Consider the following 23,242-nt stretch of genomic DNA (forward strand, 5'->3'; position numbering starts at 1 on the left):
GGCTCGGCACCCGCCGGAGCCGGGGCAGGGGCCGGAGCCGGGGCAGGGGCCGGAGCCGGGGCAGGGGCCGGGGCCGGAGCCGGGGCAGGGGCCGGAGCCGGGGCAGGGGCCGGGGCCGGAGCCGGGGCAGGGGCCGGAGCCGGGACGCGCGGCGCCGGCTGCTCCCGCGATCCCCACGCTGCTGCGGGAGCGCCACAGCGGGGCAATAAACGGACGCACCGTCCGTCCGGTAACGGGGCGCCAGAACCCGCTGGGCGGGCGCTCCAGCCGGCTTCTGCACAGCAGCCAGCCCGGCCACGCACCGCTACGGGGACGGGCAGCTGAGCTCACCCCGAGCGGAAAGCCGCGTTTCTCCGGGATCGTCCCGTTGAGCCGGGGCTGCCCGGCAGCGACAGCCGGCACCAGCGAGTGTCTGGCGGCGATTTTTCACGCTCGGGTCCATCAGCGATGGCTGCTGTTAAAACCCGCTCCTGCAGCAGCTCCACTGCCCTGTTCCATGATGTAAAGACAGAGGAGAAAGGAGTCAAGTGGTTACAGCAGTCCCCAGTCCCACCAGCTGGACGGGGTCTCCATTCCAGTGTCCAGAGGACAGACAGGCTAGAGCTCCTACAAACACTGCGCCCAGGCTCCCCGTTAGCACGTTGAGGAGGTAAGCGCTTCCACTTTCACACGGAGGTGTGACACCACCCCCCCGCAGCAGGCAGCGCACAGAGAAGCAGGCTCGACCATTTAGGAGAAATATTTCAAATAAGGAGGAGAACACGCAGTTCCCTTGCTTTCAAGTCAGATTTTGCTGTGATTTTCTGTGATCAGCTGTCGTACAGGGCTCTGCACAGGAGTTTTGCGTATTTCCACATGAAAGTAATCCAGCGTTTTCAGCTAGTTTAATTCTTAAGAACTGGGGACCACAGAACTGGAAGAAACACTGCTATTGCTGATGTAAAGTCTTCTACCTTGCTTACAGAGGGAACTGCAAATGTACCCGTGCCGATGTCTAAAATGCAAAAGAAGCTCTGACATAGGGTTTTAAAAGTATTTATTGATGGTTATTAGATGGAATGATGACGCAATAGTGCAAACCACTGTGCAATTGGGAGAACACGCTCCCTTCCCAGCCTTCACATTTACTTTATTATACAGGAGACATGGAATAAGGATTAAATACAAAACGGGTCAGAATGCTGCATTTACCATACTCCACTGGGCTTTGGACAGATTACTGTTCCCTCAGTGCGTGTCAGTTCAGAGCTACATTGAAATGGGGAGTGGCTGCTATGTTCTGTCCAGCTCTACTAGCTAGACAGTTGGAACCAGGGATCTTTTTCATTTGTACACACATCCTCCTCGGTCTGAAAAACCTAGCACTTCACTCAGCCAGTTTCTGTACTTTGTCTCATCAAAAATGGAAAACACCAGATGTTAACAAGCCACACAATATTTACTATACACTACAAGGGAGCTTCAAGGTACTTCTTCAGAAGCAAAATTTCAGCTAATATTCATCTATCTGGCTAGCCTGTAAACTTAGGTGCCCACTTCCTCATCTTGGCGTGATTTTCTCCCAGGAAGCTTCTAAACACAATCAGGAGCAAGCAGCTAAACTCTGTATTTCTAGTGCTTCAGAGTCAGCATTGGAAGGGATTTGTCCAATAATAAACCACCAGCTAGTTTCGCTAAGGAAGTTGCATTGTTAGATTCTAAGTCAAAGAACATCCTGTCCTCAAATGATGCACTTTGGAATAAAACAACCCCAACTACACTCAAAAAAACTAAACAACACAGTTACAAGTCTCAAGGCTAAACTGACCAGCACGCAGTGGTTCCAACCATCATCCATGCCTACTTCTCCTTGCCTTTCAAATCTGTAACATCTTTCTCTTCAAGAGAATCTAGAACCACAGCCACTTGGAGACTAATAAAACCATTGGGCAGATACTGGAGACTTTAGAAACTGCTGAATTAAGGTAATGTGAACTGGGTGTTGTGCCATCTTTGAATGTCATTCTTATTGCAGTCCAACAAAATTACCTATACAAATAACATGCTACAAGTTTTGCCACTTATCAAAAACATGACATCTCCAATTACTGATCGCACTTCAGCATACAGTTGGGACAGGGAATAATACATTACAGAAAGCAAAACCACAAGATTTTAGTTATATAAAACAATATAATTTGTATATAAACTGATAAATACTGTCTCCATGGTTCACTAATTCCAAATACTAGTTATCTGCACATTAGTTGCTAATATCTATTACTAGAAGTAGTTCCAGCTTGTGCTCTCTCAGGGTGGTCAATTCATTTCCAAGACTAGTCAGCCTGTTTGCTTAGAGGGGGAAAAAAAAAATATCTCAGCAGTAGGACTGGGTTCCACGTGAAGATTTCATTTTATTGACCCCCAGATAATGAGTCCTATGATTATGGAAGCCACAGCAAGACCAAGAATCAGGATACAGATCTTCTTACGGGATTTCTTCTAATAAAAGAATTAAAAGAAAAAAAATAATCCACTGACACCAGGAGCAGATGACAAGAGGAAAAAGCAAGTCTACCGGTTAATGTTACTAACTTGAGCGAACTAGAGCACTTGATACCCATGCTTATTCAAGAGAAGTAACAAGTGTAGTCTGAACACTTTTACGTGTTCCTTAAACTGCATGATCCTACAGATAAATGTTAGATCTCAGAGCACAGTGGTCTGAGATGCAGTCAGGTCAAAACACGACAAGTTTTGCTTCTCTTAATGAAAATGCACTTCAAGTGCATTCACTAAGGAATATTTACTTCAAGTTGGCTACAAAAAGAGAACTTGACAACACCTGCTGCATACTTTTCATCCTAACAGACAACACCATGGCTTCAAAGGTAAGCCAAACATCTCTGGCTATTTAGATTTTCCAGGTAAGACTAACAAAACTGCTAAGCAGTTCTTCGATACAATCTCCCCTTGCCCACTTGTGGTTGGTGTGGAAATAGTATTGCATTTGATCACTTTATTCATCATAGGAAACTACAGTCTGTCCATACACACCATTTTTAACTTGGTATTGTCAGTATTTGAGCATAGTTATATATAATTACTTCCTTCTCAATCCAGAAAAACACATCCAACACATGTCCAATAGCTCCCAAACTTAGATTTATAACATACCTCAAAACTTTGTAAAGGAAGCCATAGAGAGAGAGAATACTACTAAATGCTGCCAGATTGTAAAAGCTACTTTCCCTCCCTTGTGGTAAACAGCACTGGGGTTTTATTGCCTTCTAGTACCTTCCCCCCCAAGAGCTTGAAAGAGTGCAATTTTTATCTTGTGTGGAAGCCTGAAGTCCCAGCAGTGAAACTCTGTGTGGGACTGACAGAAGCAGAACCCTTAATTTCTTCACAGAACCTGGACCTACAGGGACAATAATGAAAGGAATCTACAGAAAGCAGCAGCGAGAACCACTGCAAGAGATTTGATGGGACAGGGAGGACAGACTACAGGACAGAAACTTAGCAGTTTGAAAGAAGGGTGCTGCACATGCTGGTCACCAGAAGTCCCAAGTCCGGACAAGGATTTTTGCACATCAACATCAGTGTCTTGGCTGATACATTTACAAAATGGATACAGTGTGAGAATTTGTTCTTGTTTAGCTGTCCTGCTAACTCCTGAGAACAGCAAAGACAGCTGAACACTTACAGTTGCTGAGCACACCTACATGAAGGAACACAGTGACTATATATCCTCTGAAGTAACAAGCCAATTTCAATGCTGTGTTTTTGTACAAGTGCTTTATCTATTCCTGGCAGCACAATTTTGAGCAAGTGCCAACTTGCACAAGCTGTTTTTAATAACTTGTTTGGTGTGCTGCAGTCCTCAGTATGTCTTGTTATGCTGGTTCCATTATTGCTCCACTGTACACTGACAATAATGCAAGCATACAAAATTTACCTGATAATAGGCAGCTCTCTGTAACTGCTCACTGGCTCTTTCCACATGGACTTCTGCACTTTCCACATTTGCCTCTATACTATCTATGGAAAAATAAGAGAACCCATTGTAAAATATTTCAGAGCTTCAGTGTGTAAAAACACCCCAACTTGAAATACAATACTTTTTCTACAAAATACTGGAAAATTCAATCTATGGAGGCAAAATGTGTAATCGAACTAAGAAGAAACTTCCCGTTATCCAAACACACTTACCAATCATATCTCCTTGGTCATGAATCATCATGGCTAAATCCTTAAATATCTGATTGACATCCAAAATGTCTGCCTGAAGACAACAATTTGACAAGTTATAACAAACATCGGTTAGAATTTTTCTAATCCTCATTGTTACTACCTCTTCTGACCATTGTTCAAAGTGTCAGAATACCATCATTCACGGACTGAGGTGACTTGATGCTACAGTCTGTGGAATCTGGGATTAGCACAGGAGCTACATTTCTGCTACTGAATATGGTTTCATCACACTAGCAATTAGCACAGTGTGGAATTGAGATCATTGTCACATGGGTTGCTCCTACCATCTCTGAAGGACCACCAGTCAACACTGAAGGAAAATATACCTAGTCTCCTTGAACAGGAGCAGGGAGATTGATCTTGGCATCAATCCTCTCTACAAGGAACTCTGTTCCTCCACCTGCAGCTCTCCTCAGCCCATCCCATTAGTTAGCACTGCATGACTTCTGTGGTTTATCTCCCAATACTGTTAACTGTGCAGGATCTACTGGTCACCTCTAATTGCCTGATTGCTGTTTCTCTTTCTTTAATGAGTTCAAGGTCCTGTTCAGTTATTGCCACATCTTCTTCCTGAGATTGCATTTGATTCCAATCTTCACCACTGGAAAGAGATGGAAAGAAAGTACAATTCTTCCTGAGTATAGGTACTTCCACGCTCCATTTCTAGCAAAGTGCCAGTGAGTTAAAGCTGAAAAGCTTCCTAGAGGACAACCCCCGGGTTCCTGGCCCTGCAGCTGTATACAGATACAGGACTGATTTGTGACAACAGTTACAGGTTGGAACAACTGAAAAAAAGGATAGATCAGGAAAAGGGAAGAAACTGGAAAACACTTATATACATACAGTACTCTGCTCTAGGATGTGAAGTTATCTACACCATTACAGAAGAAACTTCCTTATTTCAATTCTGCTTTCCTTTTTTTTTTTTTTTTAAATTTTAAATACCTGTACCTTCCTTCCCTCTCACCATTCCCCAAAAAGACAGAAATCAGGGTGAGAGTTTTGATAGACAGGAGCCAGCGAGCACAACATTATTAGAACAAGAGAACACCTGACAAGCATCTGGGTTCAAAGATTCTCACCTGCTACCCAGCATTTGGAGATAAGAATAAAGTGGTTTAGTGTTTTAATTCATTAGTCTAGTAATAACTTCAAACTAAATCACACATCAATAGAGATGTTAAAAAAACAAGTAACTGCATCCCAGTCTACCTCTCTCCTGATGAGCTGGTTCTTTGTAATTGCTGCACAAGTTACACCAATTGTAGTGAAGGTAGTACCTATAACACAAGGCAATCTATACGCTCAGCATAGAAAGTTCTTCAAGGGCAGTATCTTCCTCTTCTCAACAAAGAAGTGTGCTGGAAAGCACTGTAACATTCCAGTATCAGTTATACAATGCTAAATAGTAAGTTTTAAAGTCTCCAAGTGCCAAAAGAAATTAAGATAAGCTACATGACTAGGTCAGAGACAGCTGACATGACAGTGGAGTTTTTAGATATTTAAGACAGAAGTTTCTGACATGTAGCACTGAAGAACTTCAACTGGGGAGTAGCTGCTGTGTGCCACTACCGCTCACTGAGCTAGGAGCCTCTGCATAAGCAGGTACCTGTCTGGTTCCCCTTGCTTTAGTGTGCAAGGCCTTCAAACTCACCACAGCCTCTGTATAACTGAACAGCCTGGGGTTTTCACTCACTCCTGACTCAGTATGTGAAAGCACAGGGCTAATGAAGGGAATGCACACCAAGCAGCTGATCAGATGAAGCCTGCTTTGCAGAGGGAAGATGTACAGGTGAGACGTGCAAGCTAAGTCGCTTGATTTAGAAAGTTAAAAGGATTTATACAGATAGGGCCAATAGATTTCATCCCAAACTTACAAACAGTAGAAACTGATACAGAAATTACAAATGCTTCTGAAGAGTCCCGAGTTCTCTTTACCACACTGTAAAGTTGATATAACACTTCACAAACCTATCTACTATGCAGGCATACTTACTGCAGAGTCAATAAAACTATCTGACAGGTAACAGTAATGCTGCCTCGTTGTGCATGTTCTAGGATTAGTTTGCCAGTGCATAACATCCAGGACTTCTGAATTTAAGGCAGCCTCATCCACTACTTTGTAATAGCTCCAAACGGGCTGCTAGAGAACACTCAAACTCACGAAATATACAGCTCTTTGTGGAAAGAGCCACAGTGAGGGAAATACTGTCTGGTAATCTTGTGCTCACAGTCCAGAAAACCAGGAACTCCAACTGCCACATGCTAGGGACTTTCCTATTCCCCTCAGTGCAGTAATCACACAATCTACATTTAAAGAGGATAAAATACTGTCATATGCAGTCAATTTTTTTATATTGTACATTACCAGTACTATAATAACTGCATTTCAAATCTTTTTGCTTTACATTCAGCTAGCATAGCCTGCCCCAAGTTACAATAACATACTCAAACAAAAAGTTTAGTTATACTGAGTTAAAAGTACAACATTAAGAGTACAAGAAGCTGTTACCTATCAAATGAAACAAGCTGCTCTTCTCTGAACCGCTCATCAGCCTGGAAGAGATAAATGAGTTACTAGTCTTGCAGACTACCAGGACCATTTGCAAAATCAACAGCAATATGTTGAAGACACAGGCATGTACTGTCCAGAAGAGTTCTTCATGAATGCCACTGTCACTTCAACTTTCAGATTTAACTTTGGTTAATTAAGCTTAGATTTAGATTATTCTTTAGATTTAATTTTTATATTAATCTTTTTCTCTGCAAATCAGAGTGATCAGAAGCAACTAGTCCATTTACTCAGATCAAATGTCATTGTTTGTCACTTCCTTTCTTAACATGCAGCAAAAAAATTCAGAGCATAATCCAACAGATAAATGTGCTCCCTTGTAGAAATTAAGAATGCATACTTAACGGAAAGCCCCAAGACAAGGGGAGAAAAATGGTTCCACTGGCCTTTTTATTATGAATTCTTAGTAGCCACAAGGGTTTGTCAAAATATAATAAGAAGGTTCGAACATACATTGCAGATATTAGCAGGACAGAAGCGATAAGAAAATAAAGAAACTGTGAAATTTAAGATGTAATGTAAGGTGTAATAAGCTTCCACATGACTTTTTAAATTTTATATTCTATGGCTGATGTCAAGCAAAGAGCAACATGCAATCTTTGCTATTAATTATACCTTGACTTCCCATCTCATCCTCCACAACAGTTGAAGCTACCAGAATCCCTTCCCTCCTCCACTAACATCAACAAGGAGCACGCTGAAATGAGTGCCTACTTGCAACATCTGGAATGACAAAACTAAGGCACTGAGCCCTCATCTACACTCAGTAGTGTGTCAGCAGTTATGAAGTTGGTAGGCAAGTACAAGATCTCTCAAAAAGACTTGTAGTTCACTATATCAATACAAAATTCCTATAAATACTTACAGAGATACGGGAGCCAGCTCTTGCCCTTGCTACAGTCTCTTTTTCCTTCTCTGACACTCGCCTCTGTATTGCCTGGAAGTTATTTAAGGCTGCAGTGAAGTCATTCATTAAACGTTCTTTCTGGAACCTCTGTTGGCGCTAAAGAAACAAAAACAAGTGTTCAGGTATTTCCATTCATGACAATGTAACAGACTGTCAGAAAACCCATCATCATAATAATAATGATGACAATGAATGCTGGCTTTCAAGTGATCTTTTGGTTCCAACATTCTGGGGCACTGGAGAGAACAAAAAACCCACCGTATTTTAACTCATTATACCAAATGCTGTACACTGCACAAAACTGTTCTGCAATAGGCAATAAGGTTCTCCAATTTCAACCTAGTTTCAAGTCTGAAGTAGAGTAGTCTTCTACACCATTACTGGAATGTGATTTGAATAAAAGTAATCTACCACATTTAATTATGTACCTTTTGGATACCTACAATGCCTTTACCCTCCATTCCTCTACTTAGCCAATCTGGTAGTACTTAACTTTCTGTTGTCCTGATAAGACAACCTCCTTAACTTTCTTACAAATACAGGAAGCTCCGCACTTGCAGAACTAATGACAACACCCATTACTCCAGTTTCAAAAGCTGTCTCTCCCAGACAGTCCCCACGCTGCAAGCCTGCTGTTATTTGATTAGAGAATATCCTCTAATAGTCCTGATAGCCATTTCAGTTTATCTTTTCTCCAAATACATTAGTTGTTAATACTCCTTTTCATCCTCATTTTACAGTATCAACTTATTTGGCCTCCACGGAATGGCTCCTTCGAGTGTTGTGAAACCCCAGTTACGGGAAACAAGAAGCTGTGAAAAAGCTTATCCCAAGTACACTCAATACTCTTGTCAGTTCTTATGTTTTTCATTAGAGAGATTTCCAACAGCTGTCTCAAATTGCAGGCTTTCCAGTATTATAATCCTTCAATGAGTCTGTATCAATTCAACAGCCATTTTGAGGAAATAAATGTTTTTAATTAATTTTTTCTATAATAAGCCACTACAGCGGCCTCATAATACACTGTAGCTTCCATCTGAGCTGTCTGAAAACAACAACCCTTCTGCCCAAGGAGGTCCTCAGTATGCTGATGCCAGCTCCTGCAGATTTTGACTGGACTGCTCCAACAGGCTTCACTAGGCTTCAAAAGTCTCTGCTGCATTTGGTGACATGCATGTGACAGGATTTTGTTCACCAGAGGGAGATCAACTGAAAAATATTTGCTGAACAAACAAGCAAAGCATGGCCATGCTTACAACTGGCATACAAACCTTTAAATAAAGAATTAGACTAAGACATCTGCTGACCCATATCCACCGATCAGCCCGCAACAGTCTCACAAACACAGATATATCAATAATGTGGTAGTGATTTAAAGTAGAGTAAGAAAACGCCAACAGCAGAGGACTGTCCCTTCCCATAGGGAGGGGGAGCTCTAAAAGAATATTTGACAAGAGGTAAAGTCATAATCATTGCCTCACTACATTTTGCTTTATTCAAATGCAAGCGTTTTCCCCCTTCTAATAAATCACATGTAAGGGAAAGCTTTTATGGCATGATCGGATTTCATACTGACATGCAGTTTGGTACAAGTTCTTATCCTAGAATGCTGCCTCGCATCACCAAGCACTTTGTAAACGATATTGTTTTTCAGAAATTTACTCAGAAAACCAGCATTGCATACGCAGCTCTCCCCAAACACTTAGGGCTTCTTACTGTCATGGGAGTTATACCTATTGCCACTGGGAAACATTGTTTCCCCAGTGTCATACATGTAGCCAGCTGAATGTGTTTCCCTACCTCAACAACATCCTTCATTGCAGAAGGCTGCCCTCTTCGCCTGAGCCAACTCAAGCCTTGTGAGGCTGTAGTCTAGTTTCATGAAACGAGCGACTTAAAAATACTTCCAAACAAATCCTGCGTGCATACCTGTTCAGAAGCAGACAGAGGAAGCGGCAGAGATCCCAACTCCTTTAGATATTCATTGGTCTCTTTGGCAAGGCGGTTTGCAGAATGCTGTAGCTGTTGTCTGAAATAAAGGTTCAAAAGCAGTTACACAAGCTTCTACTGAAAAAGCTGTCTCCAAGCATTTCAGTTTCCAAAATAATAACCAAGTCGGGGTTCTGAGATAACACATCTTTATGGTGGTTGTTTTTTTCCTTTCACCCTAATGGAACAGAGACGGACTTTTAGCTTTTACCAGCAACTTGACTCTGGACTATGTTTTTAAAAAAGATTCAAAGTTCTGTGCTCCCTGCTCACTAGTATGATTCAGTAGTTTTAAAAATATGTTTTTCTCCAATGGCATAAGAGAGACAAATTCAAGGGAAAGACAACTTTATTTAATGAACATAATCACTCTTTCAGGGTGAATTCCTTGTGGTACCAATAGGTAACTAAATGTTGCCTTGGCAACCACTGTCTGCATTGGTTAAATGTACATTTGATAAAAGTACAGAGACTCAGAGATATTAAATTCTTACATTTATGTGAAAATTAATGGTCAGAGAGACAAATTATCCAGCTTCTACTGTGGGAAATGCAAGGCTTTCCCTTGAGCCTTCATGCTTTCCAGCAATGTTGCAATTCAAAGCTATTGTTGCAAAGGATTTAGTGCGCCAGCACCTTAATTAGTGCCACAAAACAGAAAGACATCAGTTACATTGAACTTAATGTAAAGACATCATCTTGTACATCAAAGATGCAGTTTATTTGAAAGAATGCTAGTGCTTCACAGAGAACAAACTGCAAATTTTTTTGGCAGCCATATGCACAAAAAACTAATGCTGTAAACCAGGAAGACACAAAATACTAAACCAAGAACCAATTTTTTTGGCATTCAATGGATAATGACTAAGTGCAAGTCACCTCTTCAGCCCAACAGATAAAAAAATTGAAGTATTCAGACTGCATTACTGTGTAAGTTGACCTGCAATATGTGAGCTGACTAAACCACCAATGCATTTTTGTATCAAATTTGTATGGCAGCGGGAGTGCAACCACTCTCACCTGAAAAACGAGGGCCATTTCTACAATGAAATTAAACAGAAAGACATGTTTGGTCACCAGTGATGAGCTCAATCTACCAGTTACATACAGATCAAGTCAACTGAACAGCTCAGGCAAACAAATACCTTTCTCTCCCAAATAGGCTCGGATCTCATCCTTCAAGTGTAGCGTATGTAGCTATCACAAGTTATTAACTTATCCCATAAAAAAATGGGGAAGTTGCGTATTCAGAGGTTCAAGGTACAGTCACATGAAGAGATAATGTGAGAACTTACTTTCAGGTTTTCTTTTACGACTCCAGAAATTGCTCTTCTCATAACCTGCTGTTTATGCTTTACAAGTTTGTAAAAGACGCACAGACATGCAGGCAGTTCAGTCTCTCTAGGATTCAGTTTGGACTATGCCTGTTTAAATGTCTTCTACATTGTCCCCACTGGGACGTTATTCTTCTGAAATAATATGTGGCATTTTGTCTGCCAGATAAGATTGCTAATCTTTCTAGCACCTAAATCCATCATACATGCTACTTTTTCATTAATCATGGGTCTTTTCCTTGCTGTTTTCCCTTATTGCCCTTATGTGATGACAGAGTACCTAGTATGGCATTCATTTCTCCTAAACCACAAGTGCAGCTACTATGGCTAGTCCTCAGAGTACAGCTAACGCATGGCTGACGTACAACTACCCTTTTTAAATAAATTATACCATTTATAACCATTCCTATTGAGCCCTTTTGATGGCTTCTCCAAAGTCCTGCAGAAACACCTTAATGCATCCAGTAAACGACTTGACACATCTAGCCATTTTTGGTTTGTAGGATCGTATTACATTTATCTAATAAAGCATCTCCCCAAACCAAGTAACCCAGTTCCTCCAAGAATACAGACAGAAGTGAAGGAGTACCTGTATAAATGTTAGCTCATTTAATACTTACAAGTTCTCCTGAAGCTTGCTGGAATCCTGCTTGGTTCCCAGCTGGCTCATCAAGTTCTTTATTTGAGCAGCTGAAGATAAAGAGATCACAAGATGAGTTAGTATGACAAAGTCTAGTGTATTTTATTCCTTCTTGGACGTAATCTTGTAGCTTTCCCCAAAGGATTTCTCTCAATGTTTGACTTAAGCTGGTAAAGCAACACTTACATTTTTTGCTTCAAATTCAAAGTGCATTTTAAGCATCCTCATTTAGACAGGATCCAGCCTAACAGACTAACTTTCAGTTAAGAAAGTGATAAGGCATACATACCCCGAAGACAAGTACGTGGGGCTAAAGGTTTGCATGCCCCTCTTCCCCAATCTTTTTAGACCAACTAACATAGCTGTTTGTTTCTACCAGTCTCACTATTTCTCTATCTTACACTATTGCTGCTGTAGAACAACTTCACTACACTGTGTTGACACTTTCATATATCCTAAAGTTACTTAAATGGTAAGTGCTCTGTTAAAAAAAATAATTAAGAAAAAGCCAAGGGTTGCCATCAGTTAAAAAAAAAAAAAAAAAATCAGAGTTCTACCACTCACGATAACCTAAACCTTTTGTGATACAGCCACAAAAAATCTTTCAAGAACAGCAGATAGCAATGGTGCACTTCACAGTTAGTTTGCATCAATTTGAAATCATGTTGTAGGGAGAAGAGCTATTCTAGCCCTCTATCGATCATGAAATCGTATGCCATACCGTCAAGCACTGAGAGAGGCAAGACCAAGGAAAATCAACTTAAAATAGTTCTATAGGCAGCTGAATTGAGTTGAAATATGCCATGCATTTAACAAGAGCTACTTCCAAGTCAGCGACATCCTAGTGGTCTAATTTCTGCTTTCAGTCTGGAACAAGCCACTTCAGCTGGTTAAATATGTTGCTGAGGAAACGTCATATTCCTACAACAGCCACTTCTTCTAAAGTTATGTCCAATGGCTTATAACAATGGCAGATCAGCTAAAGCTGCAATATGATTTAATCAGTAATTAGGCAAGTATTCTAGCTTTTGCATCCAGTGAGAATATTCTGAGTATTCTAGACTTCTATTAACTCATACAGTGAGGAGTTATTAACTCCTTATACACTGAGCTGAACATGGCTTCTAGCAAGCAAGACTGCATATATTTCACAGCTGTCTGCCACAGGAAGGTCAGAAAAGTTCATAGTCAAGTTAAGCTGACAAATGGCACACAGACCATACTCTGGGTGGGGGTATCAAGGACTTCACAAATGGCATTTGTGCTATTATGTCTAGATACTCTGTGATGTATTTTTTTTCCCCCTCCATTGGGGGAGATTCTTGGGCGAGTCCCATTTCCATGCCAGGGATCCTGCTTTTTGTCCTGGTCTGAGCCAGGCTCAGCAGTTCACTATGCTTAGTTTATCTCAGCCAACAGTAACACACAGAGCCTACACAAAATGAGAGCAAAGTGTCTGGGAGGCCAAAGGGAAGGAGCTGGAGCTCTTTATTGTTTGGATAGTGGGTACACATAGCAACATAAAGAGGCCCTTGGTCAAGAGCTTTCAGTCTCCAATCCCTCTCAATTTTAGGCTGTAAAGCCTTCCATATACTGTTTTTCACTTAAAATTACTTAAAACATTTAAGAATCCTCTCTAGATGCTTAGGTAACCTAACAGTCTTGCAAGCAAGTTTTACCAGCTCAAGTCACCAGTTCTCTGTACATTTTGTGTGAAATGCTAACTCTACAGAGTTTCCCAAAAGGAGCGAACAATAGTCAGCGGTGTCCACTGCTTGCTTGCTGTTTTCCAGCTAGGGAATTAAAATTCTAAAAAATAGAAATGAGGACAGGCTTAAGGCTTCCACATCTCTTCTCCTCCTAGGCCTGAATGGAAAGCTTTTATAAAATGGGTAAAGTTAATTACCGTAACATTAAGTCAGATGTTCTGTGTGTTCCCACCCACCTTGACAAAACTGTAAGGCTATTTGTTTCATTTGAGGTAAGCATTGCACTGAGATAGGAGGGCTGTTGGTCACGAGACAGTGGAATCTTGTCCTATGAGAAAGAGAAGCTGAGCTACTTACAAGGGGAGGCTCACAGAAGTCCTGTGGAAGGGAGGTGGGGTGTAAAGAAAAAAAATAGTAAAAAAAAAAAAAAAAGAAAACTCCCAGATGACCTGTGTTATTTGGTGAACTTAGAAGCAATTCAACTAGCCTATACCAAGAGGAAATGAACGTGACTGAGCAAAAGCAAAGCAGTTCCAGCAACGTTAGTAGTTTCGTATGATGGAACTGGAGGTCACCAACTTTCAGAGGAACCATCTTCAACTGACCTCGCCCCTAAAAAAACCTGCACGGCCACTCGGACAATCGATGGGTTCTTTAGCAAGGGCAGTATCCCTCGGAAGGGGCTGTATCAAAGGCTCTTTTGGAAATGACTCAGTAAGCAGCGTTTCAGCGATCAATACTAGGATTTCAACGATTAGCTTACGATACCGGTAACTTCTCTACCGTCAACCATACGACCAAGAACTGCACAAGCACCGGCCTGGCGGCAGCCGCCGAACTGCAGGGCGCCCCCCGGTGCAGGGAGCGGGGGCGACTGAACACCAGCCCTGCGGAACCTCCGCGGCAGCGGCTCCCCCGGCCCCCCACCTCCCCCGGCCCCCGCCTCCCCAGCGGGCAGCCGGAATACCGCAGCCCGGCGGCCGCCGCGCCTACCGCGCCCCGGCCGGCAGGTGGGCTGCGAGCCGCAGCGCACGGAGGAGGCCCGGCGGCCGGTCGCCGTGGGCCCGCGGGGCAGCCGGACCCCCCCGCCCGGGCCAGCCCTCAGCCCGCCCGGCACGGCCCCGGCGCAGGCCCCGCGGACCCCCCCGCCGCAGCCCCTCACAGGGCGCTGCCGGGCCGCGCCGCGCCGCCCCCTCCCCCGGGCCGGCCGCACTCACTGTACTGCGCGATGCGCTGCACGTTGGCGCTGCATGTCTGGATGATGCCGCCGAAGTCCCGCGGCGGCGCCGGCGCCCCGGGGCGCCCGGGGTCCAGTGGCCCGTACGACATGGCCCCGCTGGCTGACAGACGCCGCCGGCCGCGCAGGCGCTGCTGAGGGAGCGACCGCAGGGGGCGAGGCGCGGCCCTGGCGCATGCGCGCGGGCACGGCCGGGACTGCGCGGCCAACACGGCAGCGGCGCCCCGCCCCGCGCGATGCCGGCCTCAGGGCCCGGCGGCGGGAACGGGGACACGGCGCTGGGGGGGCGGGACGCGGCGCTGGGGGGCGGGACGCGGCGCTGGGGGGCGGGACGCGGCGCTGGGGGGGCGGGACGCGGCGCTGGGGGGCGGGACGCGGCGCTGGGGGGCGGGACGCGGCGCTGGGGGGCGGGACGCGGCGCTGGGGGGCGGGACGCGGCGCTGGGGGGCGGGACGCGGCGCTGGGGGGGCGGGACGCGGCGCTGGGGGGCGGGACGCGGCGCTGGGGGGGCGGGACGCGGCGCTGGCAGGGGCGCCCGGCTCGTGGGGGGGCGGGCGCTGAGCGGGGGACCCGGCGCTGAGGTGCCCGCAGCCTGCGGCAGAGGCCGGGGGAGCGGGGCGCGGTGCAGGCCCGGGCTGCGGCCGCTCGCGGGGGCGCCCGCCGGCTGAGGCTGCTGCCGCCTGCCCTGGGGGCAACGCGCGCCCCCGGCCTTCCGAGGGGCCCGGAGTCTGTGATGGGCCAGCGGGGCGGCGGGAGAGCAGCCAGCAAGCGCTTAAGGAGCGGACGTAACAGTGCGCCGCGAACGTCCCCCTGGCTTTCCGTTATTGCCGCGCTGTCAAACACAAGCGTGAGATTCTTTCCATCTAATACTGCTTTACATTCTGTCTCAAAACACGACACGGATTCTGGCTCCTGGGGAAATGCCTTTTTTCAAGGCAGCAGAGCGATCTAAACAATTGGTTCTATAATTTGTTTGGTTAGATAGCTAATTTTAATCAAGGCTGTAAAATTAGTTTCTTTTTTTTCCCCTTCTTTTTTAAATTTCAGCTTCAACTATATAACAAACTAAATTCTAGATGCTTTTTTAATGCCACCACTGGAGGGAATCATACCTGAATTCAAAAAGCTTACTGTAGTAAATAAAAACATTTGCAGCAGTCCTAAAGGTAACTGAAGTGGTATTCTCTCTGCTGGCGTAAATAGCCCTGTCAGCTGAAAATGCAGCCTCTAAAGAGGAAAATTCCTTCTCTGCTAACAAGGCCTTCCAATAAATTAAGTTACTGTGAACATTGATGACACAGGCAAGTCCATACGTAAGGCTCCAGCCAAAGGTGACATGGATCGGTGGCTGAAGCGTAGGTGTTCTCGCTGGCTTCAGGTGGCCGGTGCTGATGGGGGGGACAGCCATGTCACCTCGCTGAAGCAATCCAGCTTTGATTTCACCCAGTTCAGTATTTGCCTTTGCCTTTCAGTATTTATTAGTCAGCGAAGCTGTTGGTGTGTCCATTTCTGTACAATAAGCACAATAACAATGAGATCTTTAATACAAAAAGCGTGAATATTTCAATGTGTATTCACAGAGATTACGAAATAATCACTTTAGCAATATCAGAATATAAACTAGGAGGAAAACAATCTCAAAATATAAAAAGAGACGACCTTCTTCAATGTTTAAAATCAATTTACATTTTAAAATTATTTAAAAATTCATAATACTTTTACAATTACTCAACCTCTTTTTGTTCAGCCGGTAATAATGCAATGCTGGCTTTCAAATCAAGAATAAGGAAAATTTTCACATCCATTTCTGCTACCTTCTGCAGAAGCTGTAGTATTTTAAGGAAAGTACATCCAATCTTTGAACAAAAAATCTGAGGTCATGCACTGTTAAGAAGCAGTCAGTGTATATATGATTAAGAGTGTAAATATTTCTTCAAGAAATGGCTGATACAGTAACAAATTTCTAATTACAGAAGTGTACACAACAGGTCAAAATCGGGTAAATATAGATCGGGGCTATGGAGGAAACCTGGGTGCGCAATTGATACTCAGCTTCAAGCACGTGAGCAGTTTGCTCAAGTTAATTTGCTTGAAATGGCATGTAGGCAAATACCTGCAGGTCCTGAACTATTGATGCACTTGTTCATGTTCAACAAATCTTTGATGAGCACAAACAAGGCTTGTGACAAAGAAGGGAGGCATTGGACAAGGCATGGAGGGTAGCACACACAGTTCCCAGATTGACCGCATTTGTGACAGAAACAGATTTGAAAAAGAATGTAGTAAATTCCAGTAAACAGTACTACAAATTTTAGTGAGGCACCACTTTTTACTTTGTTTAATAAGAGTATTAACAAACTGGAACTTGCTTTTCAGCTTCAGAAGTATTCTAGGAGATCCTCATCGCTCCAAAATTGTATTCTTAATAAAGGCTTCATAAAATAAATTGAAATAAAGCAAACATATGATGGTGTTGGGCTGAGGTAGCAAGTAATTTGTACTGCAAGTGGTCCCTTTTACATACCCTAAACGATCAAACCATTGTCAGCAGATGAAAACACACTTTGAAGAAAAAAAGCAGCACTCTAAAAGAGTTTTCTTTGTCTCTTGACAGAAAGTTACCGTGAAAATCCAGATCCCCGTCTTGGCTGTGTCAGATTCGTGGTTCCTGAAGGCCTGTAATGATGCTGGAATTGTTTAGCTGCCGGCTGAGATGTACGGTATGCTCTCCTGGATAAGCTGTTCTTCTGAAAGTGCCCATTTTAGTGTGGTGCGTTTGCTGTGATAAAATCCCACACTCCCTCCCTTCCTCTGAAGAATAATGACACTCTCATCTGAAAGAATGAGATCTTTTTCTTTCTCTTTTGTTCTGTTTTGTCAGTGTCAGCTCTGACGAGGTGACAGACAAACAGCTAGTAGCTTGAAGATCGACGTGCTTTATTGTGTAAATTTCTGGCCTGATAGTTTACACACGGTATTGTCTGGCTGAAATGCACCAGGGTCTTCTGTAGGTGCTTTTCTACCCTGGGAGCTGGGTTTTATTTGGGAAAACCAATAAAAATGTTAATTCCAACAGAAGGGAATCTCTGGGTCATGAGATTTCACTGTGCACATTAACTAACCCCATGGGGGGGGAAGGGAGCACAGCTCAAGCTTCACGATGCCAGCTATCTCCCACTCTATACATGCGTCGCCATCAGGCATAAGTGTTTGATTGCAAAATCAATCCGTGTTGTGTACCTGGATCACCCAGATCTGACTCTGTCCACCCCTGTGGAAAAAGTAAAGCCTGGTTATAAGAAAAAACTTCACAGGAATTTTATGTTAGGGATTTATTCAGTGGTTGAAGAACCAATTCTTTAAATGCAGAAGATTTGCCCATTATCTTCTTTTACACATTTCTTCAATGAAATAGGACCATCCATAGAGAAATGAAGCCTGTAGACCAAATGAGCAGCAGAAAGAAGAGGAATGACACAAACCACAGAGGTAATCTCACAGGTCTAAAGAAGCTTGGCATACACAGTGCAGGGTGACAGACGTGTCCTTCGCCAGTGCTCACTGCTGCCCTTTCGGGACTGCACCTGCACTGCCTTGCTGCCTGCAGACTCAGCAGTGTGAATTCATCCTAGTTTCTAGATTTATATAAAAAATGTCCAGCCCTCCAAGGAAGATTAGCCTTTTTGCAGTGGTATATTTCTCCTGGGACTGAAGGAACAATCCTCCCTCCAGAAACTGCTGTGAGGAGCAACAGTGGGTGGCAGAGAGAACATACATATGCAAGGAAGGATAGACTGGATTCACACACAGCTATCCACACTGCATTACCATAACAAAAGTCACCAGCCTCCGTGCTGCTAGCATGAATTTAGAATCTTTCTTCATAGGCTAAATCCAATCTTGGAAGAAAACAACCAGCACAGTACCTGTAATGCCTGTTCTTGACAGAGTCTTCAAAGATCTTTCAATAGAACTTCACAAAGATAAATCTAATTTGGAGCGATCCCAGGAGAGGGAAATAGGATCTGCAAAACACTGTGTCCACTTGGTTGGGTGCACTCAGACCTGTCAGTCGAAAGGAAGACAGGAGAGCAGCACCATAGGTCATCACAGTCAAGGTGAACCCAGGAAGCTGCGGCTTTGCCTGCTGCTTTTGGTTCTAAGACCACAGATGTGCATAGGTGCAAAGTGGCATTCCTAGTGAACACAGCAATGTTTGGCAGGCAAGGAGGTGATGACAGAGTTGCCTGTCAGGATCAGTTCTGCTCTGGAGGCACTTTTCACATAATTACTACTTACTGCTCCCAGTCAGCAGTGGGAATCAGCTCATTGCCAGGTGGAAGTGCTCTCTGGCTGGCAGTAAGCAGGTCATGGGGGCCCGATGTCTGATGTTTGGAGAGCCAGGAATCTGAGCTGTAAAAAAAAGTAGAGTTGAGGAACTCTGGAAGCCTCTTTAGGGATCATGCACTTATTTCTGCTTGGGTATGTTACCTAAGCATGACTTATGTTTCTGCTGTATTTTCAAATGACATGCTCTATCTGTACTGCTCTGAGTTGGAGGATCTTCCTGACCGTGCTGGAGGAAAGGAGCAGCACTGGAGCACTGGAGCTCTGCAGGAGAGTCCCTTTCCAGGATCCCATGCTTTAATGACCATCCCTGGTGTGATGCAGAGGACAGCACACTGGTGATAACATGTCTGGCCATCTGGTGCATGTTGGCATAGAGGACTGTCTATGTCAAGACACGGCAGAGAGCTGACAGACTGCCTTCATTTTCTATAGTGCCTCAAAAACCTTGGGAAGTCTGTAAACACTGAGCTTGGGAAGGAACTGATCTGCCCACAAAACAGGGGACTGGAGTCATCAGCAGAGCTGTCCAGTGTGCCCTGCTCTCAGCCAGGCTTTGCTTCCCCTCCACCAATCCATGGTGTGGCTCAACAAGACTGCTGTGTTCCCCCTGTGGTTACAGCAATAACCGGTCTCCACGCCAGGCAGAAATGAAGATTATTGGCTCTGATTTATTTTGGGAGAGGCTAGGGCAGTGTTGATCAGGAAGGCAAAGGCTCCAAGCAGCTGGGCGTCTGAGAGGGTGCTCCCCGCTCCCCAGGAGAAACTCCTTGTGCATTGGTCATTCGTTTGCTATTTTATTTTCCGGTGGCCAGGCAATATAATCAGAAACAACCTGTGTGCTGGCAGGGTAGTAAATGTCCTAAATGGTTTTAAAATAAGGCTATAGATGGTTTCTGGCAATGGTTAACCAGGGACAAGACCTGGATATTCATAGCCAGCAAACTAAGAGCATCTGTATGACAATGATGTAATACAGCTGAGCCAGCACAAGGCAAAACCTTTTCTTACAAATCACAAGTCACTATTAAAGTCAGTAAAGTTCCTGGTACAGGAAAACCTTTCACAAACTGGGCAACAGCACTCGCTGCAGACAGGGAGGTGGGGGATATTGAAGGCCCAGGGGAACGAGTAGTCCTGGAGCACTACAGCTGTGTCTGCATACCACCAGTCCGGCTGGGAAGCAGGTGGGACAATGGGCTGGAATAACGTGGTCAGCCACAAGTTTTTCAACAGCATTTGTATTTTGTTTTGTACCTAGAGCAAGTTGGTATTTGATGGAAATTCAAAACAATTCATGTAATTTGCCTATGCCTATGGAACTCACTGCTGTAGGGGGTCGCCGGGGGACCCTTTGCAAAAGGATGGGATGACAATGAGAGCAAAAGATAATCCAGAGAGGCTTTCAGCTGTTTTCAAAGGGTCACTATGCAGCACACATCAAAGCGCAGGCTCTCTAAAGATGTGTCTTATGGAAAATTCTTCTGCTTCTGGCTGTAGCGGCTGGTTGTGGCTGCTCATGCAGGGAGCATGGTGAATTTGGCAGACCTCAGACTTGCTGCAGTCAGACAGTTTCTGTGTAGCTGCCCTGAGGATGTGGTCAGTAGGTATCAGTATTGCTGGGTGATGCAGGATTTTGGGAGTCTGTAGAGCTCCGTGGTACAGCCCACTTCTAGTGTGTGGCCACAGAAGAGGTTTTTGGGGAAGGATGCTCCTGGGTACCGCAGCGTGGGTTATCATGCACTGTGCACCTGTGTTACCTGAGCATAGGGACAATGATCACAGCGCTTTTCTGAAACATGGACTCAGCATCGTTGAGCAGACAGGAAAGTGGAATGGAGGGGAGATGAAGAGATTTGTCTGACTGCACAGGAAGTGTGTGGCAGAGCTAGAAAGGATACCTGTGTCACCTCTGTTCTGAGTTAGGCTAAGTTACAGTTGTTCTCTGACAGTAGGTGCACAAATTTGGTCCTGTGCTGCCACCGTGGCCGGGCCATGCTGCCAGCATGTCCAGCTTCCCCAGCTGCAGGACACAGAGCGCCTGAAGGCACTTGCAGTGCCAGCTGAGCAGCTTGGTGTGGGGCGGGAGGTCCCCAACACACCATGTGCTGGTGCGGGAGCACAGACGGGAGCAGAGCCTGGTGGACCAGGACCGGCTCTGCTCCAACGGGAGCGGGGAGATGGAACACGAGGGGCTCACGGGGCAGAGAAGGAGTTTTGCAGGACAGCGGGAGCTCCGGTGGCGAGCCCATAACGCTGGCGTGCCTGCAGCGTGCTCTGCTGCAGCGGGGAGCGCGGTGGTCCCGGCCCCCCGCCCTGGTCGCTGGGGGCGCACAATGGCGGTGCCGCCGCCGTGACACGCGGCTGCGGGAGGGAAGGGGCCGCCTGCACCGTGCCCGCCGCGGCGAGCGCCCCCCGCCCCCCCGCTCCCGCCCCGCTGCGGCTCCCGCCCGCCGCCACCGGGGGGCAGCAGCGCCCCGTGGGAGTTGCCGCGCGGTGCGGGCGGCGGGGCCGCCGCGGTCCCTGCGCGCCCGGGGGCACCGTGCTGGGTGCGGGGGGGCTTCCCGCACCGTGTCTCCGCTCTTCTCCGCCTTACCGGGGCTGCCGCCGAGAGCCGAGTGCAGGGCCCTGGCGTGGAAGCGGCCCCAGCTATCGGTGGGGTTTTGCCTCCCCTCCACCCCACTGACGGAAAAACCTCCTGTCCCGTTTGTAACCCGTTTCCACTGGGCATCAGAGTAGTCCTGGGCTCCCAGGGGTGGAGACAAGAGGGAAAGTCAGGATGCGCTTTTCGGAAAGTGCCACGATTCCAGAACTTTGCTGGAGAGGTCTGGGAGCTGCTGTGGCTGCCCCGTGTCCTTAAAGACGTGCCCAGGCGGCGCTGAGCTGCCTGGTGCACGAAGCAGCTGCTGCAGGCTCCAGCCTGGTGCTCCCAGCTCTGCTGTTCCCCAGTCCTACGCATGACAGGTGAAAACCTGCCTGGTTTTCACCTGGGATACTGTGTATTTTAGCGCGGTCCAGCTGGTGTGATTTGTGAGTGTGGTGAGGTCCTGTGATGAGAGGCCGTGTCCTCACACCACGGACACTATTCCAGCATGTTCAAGCCCCTCATCGTTCTGAGATCGCACGTAACCCGGGTCTGCAGTGCAGAAATGAGGGAACTGATTGAACACCCTGCATTAATGAGTCTGCCTGGTGCCTGGTGGCCACGTAAAAACTGCAGCAAATAGGACGTGAGCCGGGGTCCCCTGCCTGCTTCCAAGCCACACCGAGGGGACCCCTGCCAGCTGCCCTGCGCTGAATGCCTCAGCTTGCTGAGCATGCAGAGGCAGATGTAGGGTTTTGCATACTGAGACGATAAGGAGAGCTTTTTTCAACTCTGAAAGCTGTTTATTCTTTACAGTGTGCTGACACCAGAACGGAAAGTGCCTTTTCCTGAAACTGGCTATTTATAAACAGCCTGCTGTGCCGAGCCTTCTTTTGCAAGGGGGCAGGGACTCCTGTGGCTTGTCTTTCGCTGCCTTGAATTCACCCAGAGATCCTTCAGACAGGATTGAATAGAGCAGATCTTGCTGACTCTCTGCTGGGGGCACACTACAGCACTAATGGCTTTTAATAACTCTTTGGTGTTATCAAACTCCAGTGAGCATCTAATTCAGCGCTAAATACTTTGGCTGAGCAGTCAGTGCTGTTCATAGCCCTGCATTCTTGCAAAGTCTTTGCAGGACAAGTTATTTGTGGCAGTCGTGCCTTTACTGCCTGGAAAAGCTGAGCTTGTCCACAGGGGATGACCCCTGCAGTGCTCAGGCAGAAACTGGCAGCAAGTTTAGCTGTATCTTTCCAAGCTGCTGAACAAGTGCAGCGTCCACTGCATGCACACACTTGAGGTGGGATTTGTCTGCTTTAAGATGTATAAAACATAGCCTCCAAGCCTTAGCTAGCTTTCCTTCTCTGTCAAAGAGGAGAAATAGGCACCTTCAAATCTCTGTTCCATAAGAGGCCTTTCTTAGGATTTTACCTAGTTTAATTGTGTAGGGCTGCTGGGCAACACTCTGCCTGCCTCTCCCTGTCTTTGTCCAGCAGGCCAGCAGCTCTGCAGCAGTGTTGAGCTCCTCTTCCTCCAGGGACACTAGGATCCTCTTTTGAACCCCACCAGAAACTCCAAGGAAGCTGGGACTAGGTTTACTTATTAAAACTGCTGCTCCTTCCCTGACCTAGCTGTGCCCCCTTTGCAAACAAGGTTTGCTCTGGGCAGTGCTCACAGTGCAGCACTGCAG

At 45.9% G+C, this 23,242-nt stretch overlaps 1 protein-coding gene and 2 long non-coding RNA genes across 3 annotated transcripts; 2 read left to right on the forward strand and 1 right to left on the reverse strand.

Annotated features, from left to right (window-relative positions):
- The first annotated feature begins 145 nt into the window (after nt 1–145).
- On the forward strand, nt 146–9,193 carry LOC119145610. The gene is made up of 2 exons (XR_005103462.1): nt 146–649; nt 8,453–9,193. It is a non-coding gene; the product is annotated as an uncharacterized LOC119145610 (long non-coding RNA).
- STX12 (syntaxin 12) lies at nt 1,020–15,139 on the reverse strand. Its single transcript, XM_037382245.1, has 10 exons — nt 15,128–15,139; nt 14,602–14,717; nt 11,656–11,725; nt 9,642–9,741; nt 7,671–7,808; nt 6,746–6,789; nt 4,729–4,834; nt 4,192–4,264; nt 3,938–4,020; nt 1,020–2,481 (listed from the first exon to the last, which is right to left on the reverse strand). The coding sequence occupies exons 2-10, from the start codon at nt 14,711–14,713 to the stop codon at nt 2,389–2,391; spliced, it is 819 nt and encodes a 272-aa protein (XP_037238142.1). The 5' UTR covers nt 14,714–14,717; nt 15,128–15,139; the 3' UTR covers nt 1,020–2,388.
- Nucleotides 15,140–15,261: 122 nt separating this feature from the next.
- On the forward strand, nt 15,262–17,699 carry LOC119145611. The gene is made up of 2 exons (XR_005103463.1): nt 15,262–15,468; nt 17,236–17,699. It is a non-coding gene; the product is annotated as an uncharacterized LOC119145611 (long non-coding RNA).
- Nucleotides 17,700–23,242: the final 5,543 nt, after the last annotated feature.

Source organism: Falco rusticolus, chromosome 3 (genome assembly GCF_015220075.1).
Source record: "Falco rusticolus isolate bFalRus1 chromosome 3, bFalRus1.pri, whole genome shotgun sequence".
Classification (NCBI taxonomy): Eukaryota; Metazoa; Chordata; class Aves; order Falconiformes; family Falconidae; genus Falco; species Falco rusticolus.